At 39.5% G+C, this 26745-nt stretch overlaps 1 protein-coding gene across 3 annotated transcripts in view; it reads left to right on the top strand.

Moving 5' to 3' along the window:
• Positions 1-26745, top strand: part of MET (MET proto-oncogene, receptor tyrosine kinase) — a 93291-nt gene that overhangs the window by 5724 nt on the left and 60822 nt on the right. For all 3 annotated transcript variants that reach the window (XM_050323788.1, XM_050323789.1, XM_050323787.1), the window contains exon 2: positions 14288-15502. In XM_050323788.1, the coding sequence (XP_050179745.1) occupies positions 14303-15502 (1200 nt within the window). In that variant the 5' untranslated portion in view covers positions 14288-14302. The remainder of the gene's footprint in view (positions 1-14287; positions 15503-26745) is intronic.

Here is a 26745-nt window from a genome sequence, read left to right as displayed (position 1 = left end):
GCAGTAAAGTTACAGTTATTTATGAAATACAGTGTTAAGGTTTCTGGCTTGCTTCAAATGATGCTCATTTTAAACAACTGTCCGGGACTGGGAGAAACCTGGACTAATGGACTGATTACACTGAGCATTTGTTAGTGCTGAGAGCCACATGGCCCCAGTGTGGGATCTCCACACCCAGGCCCGGCTTTGCCAGCTGCTACCCCTACCCACATCTGGCAGAATGTGCCCTCAGCTGAATTCCAGTCCCTCTATCACCCACCCCAAAGGCTCAGACCTACAACACATGTGGGTCTTAGGCAGCTGGCTTTTTTTACCTCCTTTTGTGGTTGTGCTGTTTGTCTGGTAGGAACCCTGAGCAAGACTGTGGCCTTGTGGTTGTCCCTGGGAGTTTTTGCCACTGACTCTTCATGGACACTGCATTTAACTCTGCCTTGGTGTGTGTTTACAGAGTATTTATATAATGGATTTCCTCTTCTTCAACCTTAATAAAAGGTTGATGTATCCTTTTCCACCTAAAATTTAGGTCCTGCAAGAACTATTTGGTTTTGTCTAAATTTTCTGGAAGCAAATCCTTTCTGAGCATGTTTAATGAGGAGATGAAAACAATTGCCACCTACAGTTAGAATTCCAAACTTACCTATTTTAGGAGATAATGTTTCTTTAGTTTCTTTGTTTATTTTTTAGTTTGTTTGCACTGGATGCTTAGCCTCACCTTTCTTTTACTTTGTTTTGAAACTGTTCTGGCAGTTTGGTTTTAAGCTTGATAGAGGTCTATTGTGCCACATGAATGCCTAGAGACATGCATGACTTTTTATTGTTTTGTCTTTAGCTTTATCATGAATGAGTGCTTTTTGGATTGGTTGACCTAGACTAAATTAACAGAATTTCAGGACTCTCAGAGGTCCTGAATTTTTATTAAGGCATTGGGGTTTGCTTCTTCCCCACTACACACCGACATCATGGATGATCATATGAGGATAAAAGTAGCAAGTTTCCAAGTAAGCCCAGCATTTGAGAAAAGTCCCAAATCTGTGAGTTGTCCCAAAGCATGACTAGAAAAGAACAAGCTGAAATAGCTTCACAAGCTTCATCTGTTTTAGGCATATGGTGGGGTACCCCAGGCGTGGATTTCGCTCTGTCTTTGAGACTATGATACAGTCAAAACTGTATTAGGATTTCTTTTATAGGAATTACAGATCCTTTTATCTGTTGTTATTATATATCCCTGTAGCTGTTATGGGTATTATTATATCATTTTCATGTGTCTTCTCATCCAGATATACTAGATTCTTTTAGTTAGGTCTGAGAAAGCAGGATAAAAGCAGAGAGAGGCAGCTTTGCTGAAGACAATGAAAGGTGTTGGTAGTTGAATTCATGTCAAAAGTTGATTCATTGCCCTTTCCGAATGTCATTGAAAATGTTAAATGAATTACTGAGTTACATTAAGTTTTCCTGTCTATTTCTGGAAAGTGAGTACTAATTTTAAATGTTATATATTACTGTTCAGTAAAACCTTTGCTTAAACTCTTTAGGTTTATTGCTTTTGCTCTTTGGATTAGAGGCCAATATATTTCCTGGGGAAAAATGTTTCTTGTCAGTGCTCAGTATTTGATATCATTCTTACAAATACCCAAAGCTGCAATAAAAAAAATACAATTGCAATATTAATAATGTTTTAAAGAGCAGGTAGAATGCAAACAGTATTGGGCTCCAGTGAAGCAGTGAGCCGATATGGAGCTCCCTGTGTGATAAAGCATTTCTGCATCAGAGAAAATAATCCAAATTTCACCCTGAAAAATGTATATACCATCCATTCAAATGAGTGGAAAATGCTGTTCACGTTTGAAGATGCAGTTTAGCTTGCAGCAGATGATTGAAAACTATTTTAACTGTTTCACTCTTCTGATGAAGGAAAACTTTAGCATCCACTTTGCTGTTGCCTTCCCATAAGTGTTCAAGGACAGAGTGCTGCGTGATAATGAGTTTTATTGTTCTTTGTATTTGCAGCACTTCCAAATAGTAACTGGAAGAGTTCCCCCAGTCAGGATGCGGGTGCCTTTAGTTAAACTCAGGGTATCCAGATACAAGTAAATTCTCTCACCTTCAGTGGAAACTATGCGAGTGTTGAGAACATGTAGAGGTCTCAGATGTGTACTGTGTCTTTCTATGCTTTGCTTTGTTTTCTCCATTTCCTAGTATTTAGTGTTTATTAAGTATAATCTGAAATTCCCAAATGCTTATTTTTCCTGGTATTGCAAACACTGGCCTTACAAACAAATCAGCAGACAACATGGCACGGTAGCAGCATTTTGCTGTGTCCTTTTGCCTCCTCAGAGGATTAAATAGCTCCTTGTCTGGGGATGTCCTCTCCTGTGAGGTTTTCAAAATCTTGTCAGGTCTCCACCATGACTCATCAGTCAAATTTCCACAGTGGGAAAATCCTATCGAATCTATCCAGCATGGAAACCTTACTGTAAGGTTTTGAATTATCCTATGTAATTTAATATTAATTCTATTAGTGCTTCAGAACTGCAATATGTTAAAATCCTGTTACCTTTTGTCTTCCATTAAATCCCTCAGAATTCAGTTATTCTTTCTATCAGATTCCTTTCAATTTTTTGTCCTTATTTTCCCAACCTGATGTATACAACAGAGGTGGATTGCAGGGCATGTCCATTTGTGAGAAAAGGATGATTCTCTGTCCTGGTTATATTCAGGAAGACCTGACCAACAACAGTTATCTTTTTTTTTTTTCCTGGATAACTATGGGAGGCTACATGAGATGAGAAGCACTGAATGCAGAACGTGCTAATAAAAGTTGAGAGAAATGAGAGCCAGATAGGAGGTGAAGGTAAAGTCAGCACAAGAGTGCATGAAATCGCAAAAATCATTAATGACCTTCTAATTGCAGAACAGAATCCTGTGATTTTCCTGCAGGGCTTAAAAAGAAAAAATTCCCTGCATGGTCATTATCAGTTACAAGGACTGTTTGCCAATTCTGTGGAGTTTTCTTTCCTTCTGAAAACACGTTTATGAAAATAAGCATGTGTTTGTTCTTCTTCAGATGTGAACTGCCGCGATAAAATCAGCTGGGGCAGAGCTCAGAGACAACTTTACTGCTTTCTGAAAATTGCTATGTGTTGTTTTTTGTTTGTTTATTTTCAAATTGAGAAGTTTTCATATAACATGGCTTTGAAAAAACTACTTTTATGCAAATAATATCACTCTTCATTTGTAAATGAAACACAAGCTGGGCCAACCTCTGCCTGCAGATAAGCAGGAATGGCTTTCACAGTTCCCCTAACTACAGTGGGAGAGCTCCCTGCTTATCTGAGGAGAGTAGCACCCAAAATCCCCACGGGGCACAAAAATAAGGTAACAACCAGTGAATTGTTTTCACAGTACAAAAAGCCTTTCAGGAAGCAGCAAGGAGCAATAAGAGGTGGCTAAAGAATAAGAAAATACCCCTTTCCGGTTTGGAAAAGAGTAGTCTGAAGGTAGGTTATTTACCGAGACCTCCATCACATGCTATTAATAGGGGTAAAAGCCCATCAGTCAAATATTTGACTAGTCATGGTTTTATAGGGATTTCGAAGATATGAAAAGATAATGCCTGCATCCATTAGCTAGTTACTTGGAAATGCAACGTAGGTTAATTTAGTCTTTTAAAGAGTAATGATTATCTTCATTAAGAATATATAAGATTTTTAAAGCTTTACTCTTCTGCACCTATCATCCCTGTTATGTCTTTTACATTTCAGTATTTACCCTGTATCATCTATTGCTCATTTTAAATGAGGTAATATTGAGATTCTGTCATTGCAACAGATCCTCTGCCTTTCAGGATGTTTTAAGCACCCTGTTTTCTAGTCCTTAATCAGCTCAACTATCACAGGAATCAATGAGAATATTGTTTGCATAAAGACTGTGGAGTCAAGTCTTGGAAAAGGTGATGTCTTCACATAAGCTAAGATAGCTTATTATGACAAAGCTTAAGTCTGAAACCAGGCTTTCTGGGGAAAGCTTAGGTGTGTAAGAGTTCAAGTCTGTCCCATCATCGCTCCAAACATCTGTATCTTGTTCAAAACGCTCAAGTGAGTAATTATTAATCACAAGTAGTCCATTTTTCTGTCTGTACACAACATACATGGTGCTAATAAGCAATACAGTATAACTTCAATGATTTTAGCAGGAACAGGGATGTAAAAGATGATGTTCAATGGTGATCTTTATTCAGTGCCCAAAGTATTGAATTGAATATCAACTACTTAGTAAAACCTCATGCACGGGAGCAATTGTTGAGCTATAAAGTCCTAAATTAAAAACATACATTAACTGACATTTCCAATTTTAATGCTTCCATTTTATTTTCCTTTTGGATAAACAGACCGAGCTTAAAGTTATGGGTAAGATCCAGAGAGGCTCCTTTGGCATCTAAAATAGGATTTAGAGTGAGTTCAGGGCACAAGTCCAGCAAGGGGATCCAGAAAGCTAACACTCACTGACCACAAAGCTCTCAGGTGCTTAGATTAACCACTGTCTGCACTTTGTGCTGAACATTGCCTCAGATCTCACTTGAGCTGCAGCTCCAAAGGAGAAGACATCACGTGGAGCAGTAAGAGGCTCTCAGTCCTAGCTGGATTACAGCTCCCACCGAAGCTCCTTTGCAGTCCCCAGACAGGATGGAGCCAGGCACAAGTCCTGCTGCTGACAGGCAGCCTCCAGCACCATGCTTCATCCCCTCTCTTTCTCCCAGATTGCTTGGCTTCAAAGCATCAGGACAACTTTGCCTAGAAGGACTCATGTCCACTGTCTGTATCTTTCCACAGAGACAGGAGAAGGAGGAAAACAAGGAATGGCCATGGGGTGGGATACTGGATCTCATGGCAAAAGGGAAGGAGAGTGCAGGCAGGGGCTGCAGGTACCTGGGAGAGAGCAGGGGACAGAGAGCAGCAGAGCCAAGCCCTAGTCCCAGATTTAGACCTGTGGCCAGCCTGTTCATTCAGGGATGAAGACCGCAGTTTTGAATCAGCCCCTTTATGGCAGGCTCAGCCCTGCTGTACTAAGCCTGTTGTAAGAAACAGAGCTAAGCCTTTTGTGTTTTGGAGGTGGTTTGTAAGAATGAATTCATTTATCCTCATTTCACCCCTATGAGAAAGGTAAATACCCTCTGAAGTCTGGAAACAGCCTTTTTTCTTATCTCACAGACTCCTTGAATCTAGCTCCAGATTCCCAAAGGAGGCATTCCAGGGTCTAAACAAGTCCAAAACCTGGTTCCAGGCCAGTATAAATGAGAACCCCTGAAGAGCAGCAGTCACACATTTAAGCACCCCAGGTATTCCCAAGATGAGGGGAGTGGACAGGCTGAAAGAAAGTAATAAAGCAAATGAAAAATCCTTTCAGAAACAAACAAACAAAAAGATCCCATTAGCATGAAGAAACTCAGACTACTCAGCCATCCCTGAACTCCTTCTTCAAACTATTGAGCTTTTCAGCATTTTCTGAAGGTCAGCACAATATTTCAAAAGAAAAGCTGTGGCTGACAGACCCTTGCTGAGGGACATCTGCCAAAAAAAGTGAGCTGAGGCTGCTGCAGATCAGCCACTCTCCTGATTGCAGCTGTGACACTAGTGCCTCTGGTGAGAGCCAGGATGTCAGATAGGCTGGTCCCAGGCCATTTGGGGATTTATGAACACCAATACCGTAAAGTCCTTGGAAGGAGATCATGAATCACAGGTTCGCAGCAAGGCAGCAGTCATGCCAATGAGTCGTCATTAACTCAGTTTCTAAACTGAGTGAAAGTAGGGCATCAGTTAAAGTGCATTGCAGTAACATAAACTTGCGGTGACAAAAGCGAGGTCAGCATTAAAAAGAAAAGGTCGTAACCTCCTAACCAAACACAGATGGGAAATGAACACTATCCTTGACATTGTTCCTGTTTGATTATCAAAAAGCTGCTATGAAGCTAAGTAGACCATCAGATTATTAGCTTTCGTATCAGATAAAGGATGTGTTCTCTTAAGCTAATGCATAAATATAGACTTCATTGCTTTCACTAGCCAGTTTACAAACACAGCCAGTTCAGTTTTGTTTGTAACTATTCTGAGTGCACCACATTTTCACCTGGGGCAAAGACCACCAAGTTAGCTTTGCATAGAGGTGGTTTCTGTTTGGCAGGGCTGGTTTTCTCAAACACAGCATTACACAATCGTGGTTATATCTTGTGGAGCCAGCTTGGGCATGGAAGGAGTGTAGTCTGCTTTCCAGCACTAAATATAATACATGTGGACAAATCACAGAATCAACCCAAGGGGCTGTGCCAGGCCAGAGCAGTTCGGCAGCATCACAAAACTCCTAGATACAAGGAGAAGCCTTGGAAGCAGCCTAAAGTCCTCTCTACAGTGCTGACAGAGGTCCACAAACAGAGATTTTTCCTAGTTTTTCCTTTTCCTGGATAAGCCATCCCCAGCAGACTGAGGTCTCATTCCAGCCCTTAGGCCATCTCTCCAAATCTGGGGGCCCAGCTCACTCATACAGATGTGCTGATCTCACTGGAGCCCTGCACGGTTTGACCATGACATCTCAGCTTGATGAGCTGTGTATCAAGCAAGGCATCAGCAACCTATTGGAAATCCTTGGCCCTAGGTTTTGTCACTAATTTGCCTTGTGGCTTTTGGAGACACATTGACTTAGAAGGGTAAAGTCATGGCACACAGTGGCATGCTTTATGTTCATCTGCCAAGCAGAAAGCTGCTGCTTGACACTGTCCTGCCAGCTCTGTCGGAGGAAAGAATAGAGCCAGCACAATTTGTTTTGCTTGGTATCTAGGTATTTGTACCACACCTTCGAGGAATTCAGGGACTTTTGGGGTTTTAGTTGCTGATGTTATGCTTGTTATTTTTATATTTACTATGACATCAAAAGGAAACTTGGTAATTTGTAGATCCATCGGTCCCGTTCTAATATAATATACCTTATAATCTATTTTGGTACAGTTGTCATGTAATATACTTTACCATCCATGTCTACTGACACATAGAACTTTTATTTTTTTAAAGAGATTAATGTTTGGCTATGAAGAGTTATTGTCTCAGGGACTCCTAAGAACCATTAGCACCAAATGACAATTAAACTGCAGAAAATGTCCTGCATCAAGATCATTCATAATTGCTGTTGGAACATTTAGATCAAATCTGTATGCTGTCTTGGTTACTCATGAATATCTGCCTTTTAATCTTTTTCATTTTATGACCCGTGCCATTCCTTTAATTATCACGGTATGGAAGACTGTTAGCTTTACAAGACAGGAGAGGCTGCCAAAACCTGCTCTGCATTTCAATACAAGACTTCAGGTAGATAGATAACCATAAAACAGAAAGTAGAAAATCTAAGTGCTGAGAATAGTTAAAGGAATTGAGCTAAAACTGTACTTGCAACCAGGTTTGCCAGCTTGGCTCATTATGAAAGGAGGAACTACATTCCAAGGATATTACCCTGTCCCCATTCTGTACAGACAACCACAAAATGCTCAGACTCATGCAAAAAGTTGATCAGCAGGATCGACTCAGAAATACAAGGAAGTTGCTTTCTCCTACTGTAAGGTTTTTTATCACACCAAAAAAAAAAAAAAAAAAGACAAAAAAAAGACTTCCATCTTTAACTGAGTTTGTGTGACTTCCTCAGTCCACCTGGGCACATGTCTGCATTTATCTCAACTGACTAGAGTTGATAAAGGCCTTTACTTTGCATATGCAGTGAAAATACATGAGAGATGAATTAGTCTGTTCAAATATGTGAAAAACTGGGAGCAAAATCGAAGTATCTTCCTATTCACTAACTTGAAACAGAAGACCAACATTGTCCTCTGTTATTAGTCCTGACATGTACAGTAACAAGCATAGCGTGTTATTCTACACACACAGACACAGAGCTTTTTTCTGTTTGTACTGAACACTTGGACTGGATAAGATGTTCATATGCCAGTTGTCAAGCTGAATTATTTGCTGCAGATACCAAGCTTAAGTCTGTGCTAGAACTGGGTTTATTTTGCTACCAGTGTAGTGGTAAAGAGCCGCAATAGCATCACAGGTACTTTCTTACTGAAGTTGCACAATTGATGACTTGCATTTCAAATAAGGAGAATGGAACAGTAGTATTGTGTTGTTCAAAGTTTGCTTTCTATTTTCCTGTTATCACTAGATAATATAATAGTTTTTAAAAAATCCTTCCATCTTGTCATCCAGATGTGGAAAGCTGTACTCTTGTATTTAAAGATACAAATCCATCTGAATATAAGCATGAAGAAACAGTGAAAGACCTACTTTATCATGGGTGTTTCCTCCCTGTTTTTCAGTTATTCTTTGTATATTTTTGAACCTCTAGTCTGTGTTCTTCGAGGAATTGATTCCTTAGCCCTTAGAATGAGTTCTCACATGAGAAGTTTCCCTGAATTGCAAGAAATGCTGTATACCACCTTTTAAATTAATCTTTTTGAGCAATATATCTCTTGATCTGTTCCACTCATTTGTAATTTATTGGTGAGTGTCTGCTGAGGGCCATTATGGAAGAACCAGTAGTGCCACTGGAGCCCATCACAACAAAAAGTACTTATATAAATTCAGTTGTGGTAGAGACCCATGACATGAATTGGCTTTAGGATGTAAAGTTCTGAAACACATTTCAAGTAAAACATTCTACACTTTATTGCACTGCAGGACACCTCCAAAAATAGTGTCAAATGAGTACAAGAATAGCATTTTCTTCACTGCAAAGATTAGTGATCTTTTGTTTTAATGCCTGTTAAAAATAAGTATGGTAGACAACAAAAATGCTTCTGTTGATAGCTGCTGTGACTTACAATGGTATATTGGACCCAGTGATGGACCATGTATATTAGAGAGTGTATTTAATGCAGGGATAACTTAGATTCTTTTTTACTGTGTTTGAATATTGTAAGAAAAGGCTTGCATATCAATTGAACTTGCTAATTAAAGCAATTTCTTCTGACACACATGACTGCACTGGATATGTAGAGGATTTAGTTAATGGTAGATCCTTCAACAATTGCCTAAGCTGTGCCCTGCCCACCAGTTCATCCCCATCAGCTGTCTGCATGCACACACACATCTTGGAATACCATAGAAACCTCCCAGCTCTGCTATCAATGAATTTATGATGTAAATCCTATGACTACGCACTGGAAAATTGGATTGGATTAGTGCACATACACAGGAATGTACGCTGCAGGAAAATTATGTCGCCACCCTAGTCAGGATGAGTAACTTAAGAGTTGAAATAGTGCCGAACGTGGATTTAAAATCAGATTAGACATTTGAATTCAACTTGGGGATCATTTGTATGTTTGCTACTGACTTAGTGAATTTCCTTGTCATCTCTGTTATCTTAACTTAAGGTAACTATTTCCGTTCAGACTTAAGAACATTTTTTACCTGTCAGCATAGAATATAGGTTAAACTCACCTAGGTGCAGTTAGTTAATTGAAAAGTATGATGAAGACACATCCACTGTGGGCTTAGTCTGTTGAAGCTGATGCCAGTGCTGTGACAGATTTGCAACAATAGATTAAAGCTGGATGGATGGAGCTGTTACCATCACCCTCTCTCATTTGCTCTGCCCTCTTAAATGATGATGCTGTCTCCATAGCAGGGCTTTTGATCCACAGGGAATCAGGTCCTGAACTGGCACAGATTTTGGTCCAGAATAGCAAAGCAAACTAAACTCTCAGGAGGAGTAGTCACTAGGGTTATGCCATATAAATTTGCCACCACAACTCTGTCAGAGACCAAAGTAACAAGGAAAGTTTTCCCCTGGAAAAAGTATAGAATCATACTATCAAACATTTCCTTAAAGAGGGGAAAAGGCTACCGTTTGCTGACAATAGAGTTTTTGAAACATGAATTGATGTGGCTCTGCTGTTACCTAACCTGAAATGACCTATCTGAGGACTAAATGTGTTCTTGTACAAACACAATGTCTGTGTGACATGGAGGACCCTGTAATTTCCTTTTCTGTAATAAAGCAAGGAAAAACAAGATACACTAAACAACCTACTTTCAGATCAACATGTTTCAGCTTGTGCAGATCTGTGGAGTGCTTGTGATCAGAGCTAAATGGGACCCAAGTGTCTGAAATGAGGGCACATAAAACAAGCATGGCTATGTTTTCTGGCTTTCTTGCATATGACAGCTTGAACATTATTTCACAGTAAGGCCAGGCCTGATTTGTCAATACAGTGGCAAACAGTGTGAAGGAGAGCCATGATGTTCAATATTTGGAGATTATCACCCAGGCCACAGTTAGGGGGAATGAAACTTGTAGGAAGAAAATTGCCATTGGGAAACTGTTAATGGTACACAAACATTCAAGACCAAGCCTGAGGAGAAACACCAACCATAGCACTTGAGGTTACCAATCACACTGATATGACACATCATTACCAACCACTTGCAATGGTTAACCAAAATCCATTTTCTCATCCCAAAATCCATTTTCTCATCATTTATACTGGCTACTGTCTGCTGAGGGATGGAAAAATGAGCACATCATGACACTGACTTTGAAAATATCTCTTACAAAAGGATATAATCCATCCTTCTTACAAAGGAATAATCCATCCACAGCTATTGCTCGCTGATAGTTATCGCAGGCTAAAGCTTACAAGTCTTCTGTAGACACATGAAAGACACACTGACACACAAGTCATGGGAAGGTCACAAGAGATTGAACAGCATCCATCATTCAAACCAAGTAGAGAAACAAAGGGATTACTTGTTTTCCTTCTGTCAGTGGTAGACAGCAGCTAGTTCTTTGATCTGTACTCTAAAGGTGTATCTATAGCCTAAGTATTTTGCTTTTAATTCAGCAAAAATCTTTTAGTGTTTAAGTTCAGCTGAAATTACACTTGAGTGTGTGCTAAGGAGAACTGGGATAGTTGGACCTTTGAAGATAGGTAAGACTAAATTTTTAATTCTCCTAAGTTTCCCTGTTTCTCTAGGGTGTATTCAAGTGAAGCGTGTTTTTAGTGACCTGGTCTGGATGTTACAAAAGAGCAGCTCTGTGTCAGAGGTTGCAGTGTTGGAATAGAAGACCCTGGGTCAAATGCAGACGAAAAGAGGCACCAAACATCATGGGAGTCTCAGTAAGGAGCAGCAGAGTTTATACGATGTGAGGACTGTGAAATACATTGTACTCTTCACGTAATTCCTATGTTCTCCCTAAGCTTTAAATGTCTCACAGTAGAGCATGTTCCTTCTGATTTCGGGGACCTCGAGGAAAGATTCACAGTATGCTGGCGACATGCACTGTGGGGAACATCTTCCCTAGAGCTGCCCATAAATCTGAACCTGAGCTTCCCATATGTGGGAATCTGCAGATTTCTGCCTGAGAGGGTCTCGAAACACCTCAAAAGCATACAGAGGAAAACACCATGATGAGGCTCAAATATTAGAGCAAAGATGACTTGGTTTTCATTTATTGCTCATATTTTTCTTCCTGTAGTGGTGAAATACAGCACCTATTATTTCTGGCATCCTTTACATTACACTGAATCCCACCCTTGCTCTTGTTAAGTTTTTGGTTACAATTTCACTTGCTAAAGGAGTCTAAGGAAGAATTTTCAGTCTACAGAGCACAGATTGAAACCAGTGCTGTTTCACCAACTTTAGGCAGAGTAGCCTATCTAAGGATGCTGGTCTCACATCCCAGAATGTGGTTTGAGGGAAAGAATAAGTCAGTATTTAGGGCTCTAAATATCTCTGCAGTGCGCACTGGTACTTACTATTGGACAATTATGGATCCTCTTTTTCAGATACTGGAAGAATGGGGAGGATTGTAAACTGAAAACTGAGGCGCTTAGTGGGTGGGAAATCTATTTCAGAATGTTAAAACAAGAACATAGCACAGAATATACTGCAACAAATTGGTGCCTATCAAATAACCTTGCATCTTTTTTTTTTGTGTTGGTGGTCAGTCAGCCTCATCTAACTCTTCTCCCACCCACTGTTTTCTCTCTCCACTGCAGGGCCACCTCTGTTATATCAGTTTAAACTTGTTGCAATAAACAGTATACCTGCCTCTGTGTTGTGTCAGAAATAGAGCACTTTTGGAATTTTCTGCTTAATCTAGTATTTGTCAGAACATGTTGACTCATCAGAAGTGAATCTGCAGGAACCTATCAGTTTTAGCAGTTTCTTGAGTGGAAGTGCTGGTTGAAAAGAGGCAGACAATCAGACCACGCTCCCACTCCTCCCACTGCTGGGACCTTCACTTGGCACTGGCCAGGCAGGACAGGAACACTGTTGTTCTTGGATTGGGTGTGACTTTTGGGTGTTTCATGCAAGCTTTCAAAGCTCTTGGTTCCATCCCAGCACAGAGCAGGAAAAATTCCGTAATAGCAAGGTGTTACAGGGAATGAGAAAATTGTTTCCTGCCCTATACAATATAGAAGTCAGTACTCTGTGGACTGGGACTATTTTTTAGTTATAGAAATATACCTACTCTTTTTTCTTTTTTTTTTTTTTTTTTAATGTTAATCCATGCTAGATTTGTTTCCAGGATTCTATTATCACTAATTAGTACCAGAAAAATGTTAGTGATTTGAAACAAGATCTTTACTCTCAATACTAAAAGTGAGAGTTGTTCTTACCAGCTAATTCTTGTAAATAGCCTGTGTTTCTGACTTGTTATCCCCAAGTCTCAGTCATAATTGTTATCAGTTAACAGTGAGGAAGACCAAATTTTTTTCCCCAAACCTCTTATTCTGTGTAATGAAGGAGGTAAACCACAGAAAGAATTCAGTGGATGCTGAAATAAAATGTCACAAGAAATGCAGAATTATTGATGAATTATTTTACCCAATCTGGTGAAAACACTGAATTTATAAACAGCTGAAACAGCTCTGGTCTACAGTCACCTTTTCATTTTGCCTAAAGTCCTAATGAAATAAAAAGTTGGTACAGATTCCTATTATTAGTTTGTAATTTTCAAGGTCATCTATTTTAAATTCTTTCAGTGGTCACAAGCATTTCTTGATTAGCAACAATTGCCCAACTATAGTCAAACTAGAAGTATTTTCCCAAAGTATGTGATCATGTTACTGTTAGAATGCATAATTGTTTTCTCCTTGAAGAAGCTAAATTTGGCTTAACAACTGTGTCATGACGTTAACAGAAAATGTCTGGTGTGGCAGGGCATAGTGTGGATACTGCGCTGAAACGCTCATAACCACAGTTCATTTAATTGATCTTTAGAGAGGGTGAAATATCACACTAGTCATCTGCCTTTGGTTTTTCAAGCCACATCAAACAATTGTATGGAGATGTAAAAAAAAAGAAAGAGAAGCTATAGGTTGTTTGATTTCATCAGTTAATGGCCGTAGGTCACTTGATAGCCCTTTGTTTACAACATACTGGTCGGCTGTATCTTGTAAAGGTTCACCACAGTGACTTACTGCTGTGGTACAGGGCCTAAAATAAAGCCTGCACATGCCAGGCACCACATGATGCATAAAATATTCTAATAATATGTTACAAAGCCTTGTCAACACTAGGGAGAATGAGTATTCCAAGAAGTAGAGCTGGCTGAAAAAAAACCATTCTTTTTTCCAAACTGGGCCTTTATGGAAGACAGTGATTTGGAGAGCTGAAGGGAGGGAGAGAGAGAGAGGGAGAGAGGATTTTCTTCCTTTGGTCTGGTGGAGAGAAGTCTCTTGGTTAATCAGATATGTCAACAGATGTTCACTCCAGCTCATATCTTCACATTATTTTGTGTCTTTTCTATTTCTTACTTTTGAGCTTAGCTGTGCTAACTTTCTCAGCTTAGCCCCTTGAGAACTTGACAAATGTCTTATATCCACACACTGAAGGGCTCCAGTTGCTTTGTGTGCACTTGTGTACTGAGTGTCCTGGGCAGTTTTGCTTTTAGCTGTTTATACACCATCCTGTTTTAAACTGTATCAGTCAACTGATTTAATGCCAATGTGGAAGTAGTCATCTCTCTTTTTGTGCTTTACAAAGGGATCTCGAGAAATTCATCATAAGAAAACCCTTCTGTGAATTGTTCTAAAAGCAGTGAAATGGGTACCCATGAAGAACAGTAATCATAGCATTTTCTAGCACAACTCTTATGACACTGAGCAGGATTACAACACATTTTAAACTGAAATACATCAGCTACTACATGCAGGTTAGAAATAGATTTCTGTTGATTAATTAACTGATGTTTTAGTATGTGAAATATAACACTATTTCCTTTAAATATATTTTGACAGATTAAATCTCTGACAATGAAGCCCTTTACTGCATATCCTTCTGGGTTTATCGTATTCCTATTTACCCTGCTGCAGAGGAGCCATGGACAATGCAAAGAAGCAGCTAAAAAATCAGAGATGAATTTCAATGTAAAATATGATCTTCCTAACTTCATCGCAGAAACACCAATTCAGAATGTAGTTTTATACAAGCATCATGTTTATATTGGAGCAGTCAACAAGATTTATGTACTAAATGAAACTCTCCAGAACATTTCTGTGTACAAGACTGGGCCTGTTTTGGAGAGCCCTGACTGTGCGCCATGTGAAGACTGCAGAGATAAAGCGAATTTATCTAACAGCGTATGGAAGGATAATGTTAACATGGCACTGCTTTTAGAAACTTATTATGATGATCAGCTCATCAGCTGTGGTAGTGTGTCCGGAGGCATCTGCCACCGTCACATCATTCATCCTGACAACCCTGCTGACATTGAAAGCGAGGTGCACTGCATGTACTCACCGCAGGTGGATGGAGAAGCAGATAATTGTCCCGACTGTGTTGTAAGCACTTTAGGAACCAAAGTTTTGGTGACCGAAAAGGACAGGTTTGTCAACTTCTTTGTTGGAAATACTGTGACATCTACATTTCAACCTCCCCATGTGCTGCATTCTATATCAGTTAGAAGGTTAAAAGAAACACAGGATGGTTTTGAGTTTCTCACAGATCAATCTTATATAGATATCCTTCCTCAGTTCCGTGACTCGTATCCCATTAGGTACGTCCACGCCTTTGAAAATGATCACTTTGTGTATTTTCTGACTGTACAGAGAGAATCTCTTGACTCACAAGCTTTTCACACTAGAATTATACGCTTCTGCACTTTAGACTCAGAGATGCGTTCTTACATGGAAATGCCTCTTGAGTGCATTTTTACTGAAAAACGAAGAAAGAGGTCCATCCGAAAGGAGGTATTTAACATTTTGCAAGCTGCCTATGTAAGCAAGCCTGGTGCAGCTTTAGCCCACGAAATGGGCCTTGGGTTGAACGATGATATTCTCTATGGTGTTTTTGCACAAAGCAAACCAGACTCTTCCGAACCAACCAAGAGATCTGCTGTCTGCGCTGTCTCTGTGCGAACCATCAATGAGTTCTTCAACAAGATTGTTGACAAGCAGAACATGAAATGTCTCCAGCACTTTTATGGGAAGGAGAGCAAATACTGCTTGAACAGGGTAAGTGATAATTGATTTGCTATATTTTGGGACTTTTGTTCTCTCTTGGCCTACTCCATTGCCAGGTATTGGTCCTTTCAGTTTCAGTTACAAAATCTAAGTCCCTGATCATTTCAGGTTACTTAGCTTTGCTGATGATTCATCTCTATAAGGATTAGTTTCTGTAAATTGAATATGAAAGTCACTGAGGTCTTTATGGTGCAAAAAATGTAGTAGTGGGACTGGGGGGAAAAAATCCTTTTTTTTCCTTTTATTTTTATTTGTAAGGTTTTTTCTTTAGAAACTGATGCACATAAATGGAACATTTAGATGGTTATTTCTTTTCATATTTCAAAAAGGTATTCATAAACATTCATATCCATGTGCACTGAGGAGTCCCTGAGAACATCACTCATATTTAAAACTGTGTTAATGCTGAATCACTGCCCTCCTCAGAAAAAAATGAAAGAGTTCGTTTGGAACATGCTACGAAGAGCCAGATTGTAATATGGTTGCTCATGCTTGGTGCAGAAAAGGTCAGACTGACATCATTTTTTTCATGAAAGAGGTGTCTGTCAGAGGTGTATCTGAACAAGGGTACAGGTGGTCTCAGGTGGGAGGGTTGTCTTTCTCTACACTGAGTTCAAGTGATTACTCCTCTCCAAACATCTGAAACACTGTGAGCACAGGAAGCATAGAAATTATCCCTTTCCCTTCTGGCCACTGTTTGTGCTGGTTTCAGCTCTTGTAAAAGAAATACAAAATCTGGGAATTAGGTGCTTTTAACAATTACTTTGGAGCATGAAACATTAGAACTTTAAATCACCTGCTTATGCTGCAGGCCCTTAAATATCCTTTATGGGGAACTTTCTTTTCTCAAATACAAGAAATTTGGAGCTCAGAGGTGGCACACTGTCCTCTACCAGAGGGCAGGGCCAGAGTCTCTGTGGTGGGGCTCTGCTCAGCCAAGATGAGGCCCATGTCAGGACAGAACAGTGGCTCCACCTGCGTTTGGAGATGGATGGGATCTATCATGTCTCCTTGTTGGGATGGCTCGGAGTGAGGGTGGGAGCCACAGGCCTTCTTCATCCCAAGAGTGGAGAAGGAGGAGGACCAGAGTCTTCCTCAGCATGGCTGCCCAGCACAGGGCATCAGGGTGGGGTGCAGACACATGGTGTGGCTGGAGGTGGGAGTCTCTTTCATCATAGAGAAGGGATGCTCCTCACTGCCAGGGGTGAGGCAGGGCAGTCTGGGCAGAAGCACCATTACAGAGATGCTGTGGCTTCTCACCAGTAGCAGGAATGTGCTCAGAGGAGGGGTCTGACCCCATCTGAGTGTAACCACAACAGCACGGGCATTCAGGAGACATCTGCTTATGGCAGACTCCAGGCATTCAACACAGATGTAGGCATTGGCAGCAGCTCCAAAAGACATAGCATTTTATTACCTTATTTTGGGGGGGAACAGGCAATTTCCAGGAACTAAAAACAAGTTAGCAACCATTCAGCATGGTAACTTCTTATCTTTCTTCACTGTGTTATTGCTGTCCTAAGTTTTCATTTCGGGTATTAATATCCCTTTTTCTTTCATATTTCAGTTCATTTATAACAAGGAACGTTTTGACTCTCTGAAAGTACTTTTTTCTGTATTCACAGGGTATATGATTGTCTTTAAAGCTCGTGGCCTTTAGCTTATCTCATTCTGTACTTGCCTATACATCCATTTCATAAGGTGATCTTTTCATAGAGAAGTATACCATTAAAATATTGACACAATAATTCGCCACTTTTCACATGCTGGGAAGTACTTTCGTGTTTCAAAAGCTGTTCCAGAGTCTACTGCTGCTTTGCATATCAAAACTGAATGTCTTATACTGCTGACATGTTTATTATAGTTGCCCGTTTTCAAGAAATGTCATCAGAGCTCTGATTTCTGCTACATTAAATTGATAAAGGGAAAAAATGTTCCTGTGATTTCTTGTGGTTCTTTTAAATGGCATAAAGGCAGTCAGAAATTTTTGTCCTGATTGTTTACTTAACACAGAAATATCAAGACTGTCAAGCTTTGCCATTCCATTTCCTTTCCATTATTCCTGAGAACTCATTAAGGATCCAATAAAAAGTGTCCTGTGAGGTTTTTCATTTCAACTGGTCGAAAAGATTGGCAAGAATTTGCCAAGCATCCTTTATACTCCTGTTTTTCTCCAGTGTGTAAAATAGACCTGCAGGGTTGGAATGTGAAGGAAGGGAAGGAGCAGGCAGAAGGAAAGCACATCATTTCTTATGCTTGTCTCAGGAATGTCAAAGCTGATCATCCATGATCTTGCTGGAGATTAAATAATAATATAAAAAAGAAGTCTCAAACCCCTCAACTCTTCTTAGGGCTTTCTTTGTGCATTGAGGAAACGTAGATGAGGGCATAAACCATTTTTCTCCTTTTTTCTAAGTCACCTTCAACTTAAAAGAAAGCTTTTATTATCTGTGAGAGTTTGTCACCGTTTATTTTGGCAAAATTCAAAACTTGCTTTTTGTAATATAGCCAAGATGACCTTTCTCTTTGATGTTGAAAGAATAACCACAGACCACTGATGCAAGTGAAAGGCACTGACCACTGTGAGATTAAGTCATAGGACAGTGAAAACAGTCCAGCAGTGAATATGGTATACCACTAACTGCAACATTAAAAAGAAAAATGAGCCTTTAGCACCATTTGCAAGGAAGTGCTCTCTGATAATTTACAGTTAGAGTCTGATTGATGAAGGCCATTTCATGTTATCAAAAAAAGTCCCACAAGACAATTGTACATAATTTTGTTGGACTTTGAGTAGTCCATCTTTTTAAGTGGCTGTCCCTCAGGACTGTTTAATCTGAGGCTTCTAAAGGTAGAATTGGACCAAAATAAACCTAAATAATACATCCAAAACACTTCCTCAACTTGTTTTTCTTATATTTAGAGAAAAAAAAACCAAAAACAAAAAACAAACAAAAAAAACACACCTCATCTTGATGTGGTTGATAATTGGATAGGTTTTAGCCTTGTTTTCTAAAGGAATTAATTTTATGTTGTTGCACTACTGTTAGTTATCCTAACAACCTCAGCAATAAGAAATCGTAAAGATATGAATTCAAATGTGAATCCAGAGACAGATCCAATATATGCTCAGGCTGTGGAAACTGGTGGAGTTTAAGGAGCCCCTTTATAAACATCAGAAGGACTCACAGGGATTAAGGAAGGTATTGCTCACCATGGGAAAAGTCTCCATCCCAGTTTAGTTGGACAGCAAAGTCAGTCAAGCACAAGATATAAATCTAGGCACAACTGTGCTTCACTTGCTCCAGTGCTCACAGAAAACTTCATAAAATCAAAATAAAACATTTCCAGTTGTATTTAAGTGTAATACATATGAAACCAAAACCTGGGCTCACTGAAGTTAAGGTTAGGGAAAGTGAATCTGATGAAGCATCTGACTGATGTCAGATGTACTTCAGCAGAGCTCTGACCAGTTAGTACTGCCTAATAATTTCCTTCAGTGAAGAGCTGGCTGACATTTAAATGACAGCAAGGTGGAAACAGAACTGGCTTTGAATTAAAAGAAAAATTGGTAAAGTAGTTTTATTGCTTGAGTCAGGACAAAGAGATCTGAGACGTAGCTGCTTTGGAGGGTTTTGAATCACTGTTCAGGAATCTCCTCACCCACAACAAGGAGAAGACTGGGTTTAGTCTTTAGGCAGAATTACTTTGGTCACAGTTAGTCACTGGCAGCCCCAGTGTGGTACTCCTCAGAGCAGAGGTGTGTTCAGATGAGGAGACAAATGCTGCTTACTTCGTTTCCAGACACAGTCCAATAGTGTGCATTTTTATCATGGATTAAATGGGATTTTTCAAGTGAGGAAGACAATAGCCTTGACAATCTCAACTATACATTTCAGTTGTCATTAGTTAGATCATGATCTTACAGGCTTTGTTTGGCCTTTCTGCATCTCTTACATGCTAAACAATTTTAAGCCAAATTGTCCTCTGATACCTGACTTCAGTCATTATTGACTTACATGGGAAAGCAACCTCTAAAAATGAAGTCCAAATTCAGCTCTGTAGAGATCCTATGGCTTTGTTTCTTCTACAGGTAAGTTCAGGTGAAAGCCTAAACCACTTAACCTCACAGGAAAAGAGAAACCACAGACAGGCTTTTGCCATCATGTTCCCAGCAAGTGTCATAAAGCACGACAAACAGGTCACAACTCCTGTTGAATGAAAGGCATAAACAGCTGGAAGAATATGAAAGGAAAACAGAGGATCACCAAAACAAAAGATAAAGTGACAGTAAAATAAACACATGATGATGCTTCTTTATTACCATTACACACATGATAGATGAGTAAAATTAGGTTATGCTTATATTGTAATGGAAGAAAATAATTGCTGCCTTCTATCAGGAAACCGCAAAGGCACTTATTGATCTGTCATCCTAAGGTTGTATCTAGGAATATTTAATAAAATAAACAGAGACAAATAACTCTTTTGAGGCCCTATAACTGTAATATCCCACACCATTTGGCTTAAAATTTTTGGCAGGTTTAAAAATAGCATCAGATCTCTGATTAGAAAGGCTTTATGTGGCTTATTTAGATAACTTCACAACATGGAGATGTTTTCATATTGTGCGTAGAATGTCACTGAATATTTTCCCTAAAAGTCAGACACCAGAATCCATCGGATTGGTTCAGTCATTTATTCTCTGGAACTGCTTTATCAGATGGCATAGAGCACTCTGCCTGGGCACAAAATCTGTTGCCGTCCGTATGCAAGCTCTTCTAAGGGGCTCTGACATCTCAGAAGAATAAATGAGGAGGGACTGAGCGATGGGCAGTGCGAACTGACACCCTGTAAAACATGCTTAAACCTGGTGATAAGGTGATAAGCTGCATCTGCATTCCTGTTGTGCACCCACTGTCTGTCTGCTAAAAGTCCTGGCAGTACCCTGAGGTCTCCACTGTGCCTGTACCAGTGGAGTGCAAGGCAGGGTGTGCTCACCAGCCAGCTCCCCTCCGCTGTTGGGTACATGGCCACCTACCCACCTGGCCGTGGAAGACCTGACTGGGGCAAGTAGCATCACATAAGTGATTACAGGAAGAGTCTGGACTCCAGTTATGCTACATGTCAGACAGGCATGGGTAGAGGTACGGGTATGAGTGTGTAGGGGGTATGGTGAGAGCATGGGTGTGGGTAAAGTTGTCTCAGGCTGGACCAGGTTCAGTAAACACTGAACTACAGAGGTAAGGGCTGTTCTGTCTCTAGGACTGGCCACAAGGTCACCATCACATGGGAGTTCTTGAGAAAAAGACAAGGCAAGGAAAAAGGCAAATCGGGGAGTTTCTTTGGTACCCCAGCCCTAGTGGGGTACCCTTTACTCCTCCAAGTCCCAGGATTGACTCGGGAAACTGAGTTTAGAGGCCAACCTGTTAATTCCCAAGTGCTGCAAAAACTACAGCTTTCCTTCTCCTGATGTCCTGTTACAGATCTGTCTGTTTGCCTCCTAGTGCTGTTGCTTGGTGTTTTATCATCTTCTTGATGAAAGATGGATTTCTCTGTGAAAAAGTGGTATCCATTAAACTACCATTTTCTGCAAAGGGCACAGCTTAATCAGCCAGAGTTACTAATAATGTTCCATTTCCAGACTTTTTAATCGAATTCTTCCTCTGAAGGCAGGGTTCCCTATTGGTTATTAGTGTGGGAAAGTGACTCTGCTGCTTTTCTCTGGAATTGCACAGAAATCATTTCATGCAGAAAGTAATTTTTATTTTGTTAAAATGGATGTCTGGTCATGTGTTTTTTATGTCTTAGTTTCTGAAGGCCCTTAAATAACTCTAAAGACTAAAACTGGACAAAGAATAGTTTTCTTATCCTATGTAACCTTACAAATTTGAAAACTTCTGCAGTTGCACAAGAGAGATGTCCAAAATGTATAGTAGTAGGTATGTAACATTAAGGACACTCCCTAGAGATGTGTAATATTAAGCTGCTTTTCCTGGGTTCAGATCAAATTCTAAGACTCCTTTGCCCCACATTAAGTTCCCATCTAGTCTGCTGATGGCTATTTTGCAGTGTGACAGTGTGAACCCTTTCTGAGAGATCTGCTCTGGATTTCTTTATGCCCAATTTCATGTTCCAAAGAAAGGGAAGCTGATTCTGCAGTGCAGTGCATGCAGATTTAAGTCCTGGATTTATCCCGCCTGGCTTTGGAAGGTGGTTGACACATGAAAGTAAGCAAAGAATTTTCCTTGGGTTCTACTGCCAAACAATGGAGAGACACATAAGTCCTGACAAAGCAGACATCTCCCTTTCAGCTTGCTCAGCACGCACCTTACCTCAGCAGTTTCCCTACTTTAGTTATTCTGAGTCAGGACCACATCTGGCCATCATTATTGCTCACTAAAGCAACAGTAGGTAATTATTATCCAGGAGAGATTTGTGTTACTTAAACTTTCTAGGTGGCATGTGGGTTTCTGATCTCAGACAGCTTTTGCATCAGAGTGGAATTACTCCTTATTTCCAAACACAAAAGTAAAACCAGAATAAATCCCACAGTAAATTAAAAAAAAAAAAATGCTGAGGAAGAAGGTCCATGGTATGAATGGTTCAGAAAGCAAGTGTGGGTCATATGAAAATATTATTTGTGCTGTCTACAGGGTGTGTGAACACAAATACCAGAGGAATGATCTTGTAGGAAGTGATAGTGAGAGTTTCATTTTCTTAAGGCAGATATTACCCTGGTTTTATATAGAGCATGTGGAAATTAGAGCAAATTGCATGATTTTTCTCCTGGTTTCTGGACTTCATTCCATCCCACACATCTCTTGCACCACTGTTTTGGCTAGACTTGCAGTTGTTGTGCAATGCTATGTTGGAATAAGAGCCTCCACACGCAGCGTTATCATTGGATAACAGCTTTTCTATTTCACCACAGCTTCCATGTAAACAAAGACCTCTATGAAAAATGCACCTGATATACACTATAAGTGTACAACAAAACTGCTTTCATTAGCACAACATCTCCAATGCATTACTTTATTTCTTAAAAATATGTAATTAGTCAACACCTCTCCTTTGATAATCTGCATGCTGAGTTAAATGCTAAATTAATATAAGGGAAATCAGCAAAATACAAAGATTACTTAGGTCCATTTTATCTGCTGAATCAATAGGATTTACTTAGTGCTAATGCACTAACCAGATTATGAGAACTAATGCAGTACTGTTCAATGACAAAAGCAAATAACTCTTTGAATGATCTTGACAAAAGAACATGAAATCATCTTAATTTGTATTAACTAATTGCATTTAACATGGATGTTTTTTACCTATTACCTTAAGTGAAGCATCAGTACAGTAACTTCCTTCCCCCATCTCATTTTAGCAGTGAAGTAGATCAGAGCAAACAGTATTAAGAGTTAGTGGAATGATACTATGTAAAATTTTACATCAATGGAGTTCTTTTTAAAAAAGTATTCTCAGAAAGGGATTTACTTTCTCTCTATTTTATTAAAAAGAAAAATCTTCAAATTATAATGGCCAGTCTTCGCGAGCGAAGATCCAGGGAAGGTCTTTACACCTTCCAGCCTGCGCATTGGATTACTTCCAAATAAATGAGCATTATTAGGAAGAGGAGGGAGGGAGGAAGGAAGAAGAGGGAAACAATTCTTTGTTTAAAACAAAAAAAGGAAACAACTCTTCTAACTTTCAGAGTAAAGCTTCAGTGCCTCAGTACAAGTTCTTAGAAACAGAAAACCCAGTCCCCTGTTCCAGATGTGTTCACTGAGTTCACAGCACCTACACACCCTCAAAGTGTTGTTCACTGGTCAAGAAGAAATCAGAAGCTTGGTGGATCTTCTTCTATGGGAATTGTTTACCATATGAATTAGGGTCCACTGGCAAAATTGAAGCATTCAATATTACTTGTTTTTTCCTTCCCTAGAATCACAACAATCATAATTACCATGATGATGATCAAGTCACTCTCATCCTCAGGCAACAATCTGGCTTTACAGAATTATTGTGGCCAGAATGCCATTCTTGTATTTCTCATGGAGAAAAGCAATGCTCACATGTACTTCTCACCTGAAGAGAAATACTGCAGACTACCCAGAAAACAGCAAAACTGTGTTGGCTAAAAATACACAACAGTATTTAGAGAGGAAAATCTGATAAAGTTCTTCTGTGTTCCTCATGGTTACATTCCTGTTCAGAGTCTGCTGTACCTGTAAATTCTTCACCATTATTTTGATTATTTGATTCCAACCGGACCCGATCCTGAAGCCTGTAGTTTTATTATTTATCTTAATTCATGGCCTTCCACAACAGAAGGGATAAGTAACTTATTCACTCTCTCAGGTTTTAATTGTCTTGGGAACCAATTTATGTAGCATTGTCTATTCATCTACTCTACGGCAGTTTCTTTGAAAAAGGGTTTTTGCCATTTGCAGATATCTGGATCCAGCTCATTTATCAGTAGCTCTTTTCCCCCTACTCCATGTTATGCTGTAGAGATGATCTTAAGGGTCTTTTCCAACCTAAAGTATTTCTTGACTCTATGAAAGGAGAAACACAGTTAGCACTTTTCAGTGCCCAGTTCTCTTGAGGGAGACTCCCAGAATTTATAGCAGAAAACAAAGGTTGATACTTGTGATTTTGATTCCAACAAGTTAAAAGCCATATAAACAAACCATCAGGGAATAAGAATTATACATATTCCTACTTTCAGTTGAATTCTTCTTCATAACTGTAGTATTTTACGACTGACACTAGGAAATATCACCTAGTTACTTCCAGACCATTTCTCCAATTTGTGAAATTAAATTTTATTTTTATTGATATCCTACAAATGGCTCACAAGACAATATGAAATGTTCTGCAGTGATTAAGTTGTTGATTTCCAGTGTATTCAAGACATGAATCGTAACATCAAGACTTTGCGTACAATAACACTTTCTAATTGAGCACTGAACTTAACTAAGAGGAGCAGGGTTTGGTCAGCTCTTAGAAGGATGAGCCTGGAGGAGTGTTTCTCCAATTTGCAGTCACTGCAAATAACAGAAAAGCTCACAAAAATATCTTTGGATAAAATTTTGGGTGTTTTGCCCCCTTAGTGTAGTATTCAGACTAGAAACTAGACTTTGGAATCATTTTTCTGACACTGACCTAACTGGGTATTTTTCTGAGATTTTCATTAGTGTCTGTAAGAATTCCTCTCCACTTTGCACCTTTGGCTTCAGATGTCTGAAATACTTTATTTTTATGCTCACTGAATACAAGATATAAACCACCAGTTGATTGCAAAACTGTGACAGCTCCTGATAGCTCAGCGATGTCTAGAGACTTTTTTGTCACATCTGTCTTCTGTGGACCAAATCAAGGGTAAATTCTGAAACGCCTCAACTTCCCCTGTGAACAAATAAGATAAGTGTTAGTTATCTCCTACCCTTCTGGACATGGCTCTAAGGCAGGGCTTGCTCACACCTCATTGCATTCCAGTGGCACACGTGTGCCACCTTCACAAAGCCCTCATATGAATCACACGCACAATTGGCACCTCTTGTCCTGCAAGAGAAGCAATATAGCTGAACCCAAGCACTTACCCACACTCTAATCGTCCGTTTCAATAGCTGTGTGATTTCTCACTGGAACTTGGCATAGTATCCAGTGTGCATCATCTGACATCAGTTATTTTTCCACATTGACAGCCAAATGGATAGTTATGTGTATACTGAGAGGGAGGGTGAGAGGGAGGGAGGAAGGGAGAGAATCAGGCTTAAAAGTGTTAATTTAAACCAGCTTCTTTGCCGAAGTTTTCCCTGTTATCAATCTTCCTTTCGTTTTCTAAGTAGCCTTTTAATCTCTGCATTGCTACTCAAAGATCAAAGCCTTCCTATTTCTTGACCAACTAACCATACATTATGGTTAAGCTGTGAAGCACTGGGTTTTGTAAGAACCATATGTGTAATAATCTGCAGGTTCTTGAGCTGATACCAAAATTATGGCATCTCTGAGGAAGGCTGAGCTGACTTTGTGGCTGAGCTGACTTTGAAGAAGCTAGGAATGGTGTCAGGGCAAGCAGAAAAATCTAACCACTTTTTTTCAAAGAGCTTGAAGAGGGTTTCATGAGGCAGCACGTTAGGATGTTTGAATTGTGCTGGAATGACTGTGCAGGAGGAGGTACTTTAAGCTTAGCACAGGAACCTTTCTCCCGAAATTCATTTGCTTCTGGAAAAAAAAAGGAGTTACAGGAAAGAACAGAGATCCCAAGTTTGGGAGTGTAAAATCAGAAATTCTCCTTGTTTCAAAAAAGCATGAAAACTGTACATCTTTCTGCACTTGAACTATTCATACTCATTGTGTGAGTAATCTTTGCACAGATGTTTCAGAAATACTTTTAGACTGGATAGGATGTAAGTGCAAAAGAATATAGCTTTTTGGTGGCCAAAACAAAGAAAAGCTAAATTTTCCCACGGATGATTAACCCAGTCAAATACTGGCTTAAAAACCACTTGAAGTGTGTTCAGTGTTCTTAGTTCAAAGTATTAGTGCAGTTTCTGCTGAACAAAACACAATGTATATTAACAGTTAATAACAAGACTAATATAGCAAACCCTTTAGTATGTGGATAGTGCAACTGTTAAGTCACTGCTGTACCAGATCTAATTTAGAAGTCCTCTTTCTGTATCATTAAGACACTGCACAGAGATTTCAATGGCTCATGTGGTCTTATGCAGGTTTTTTCCTAAATGATACAGTAAATTGACAGGGCACCTTCAGGAAAGCTGGCACCAGCCTTGACTGCAACACCCAGGGATTATAGAAAACTTCACCCACCAGGGCTGTTGCTGTACTCAGTTCAGAAACATCACAATTCAACAGCAAAGGACTGAGCTATTAGGTTTAACATTTTTTGATAGCATTTTCAGAGCCTTGAAACTTGCCTTGTGTTTTATTCCAGTAAGAACTTCTTTGTTCATTGCTTGCTTTCTTATAGTACTTTGAGGGAAAGACATCTGAGTCTAGAAAACAAGACCAAAAATTTTACTCCGACATGCTCTTTAAGGGGATGATGCAAATCTATTGAATTTAGTGGACTCTTGACGTCTTGAAAAGGTTTCATTCAAGCTTTTAAATAGATTTTTTTAAAACATGTTTGTGACAAAAACCAAATCAATTAAAAAAAATAGGAGAAACAAAGCTGACTATTGATCTTAACAGAGGGAACCACCATA

Source organism: Myiozetetes cayanensis, unplaced genomic scaffold, assembly GCF_022539395.1.
Source record: "Myiozetetes cayanensis isolate MyiCay16 unplaced genomic scaffold, myiCay2020 scf3, whole genome shotgun sequence".
Classification (NCBI taxonomy): domain Eukaryota; kingdom Metazoa; phylum Chordata; class Aves; order Passeriformes; family Tyrannidae; genus Myiozetetes; species Myiozetetes cayanensis.
The sequence above is the reverse complement of the archived record's forward strand: the minus strand, read 5'-3'. Positions and strand labels throughout refer to the sequence as shown.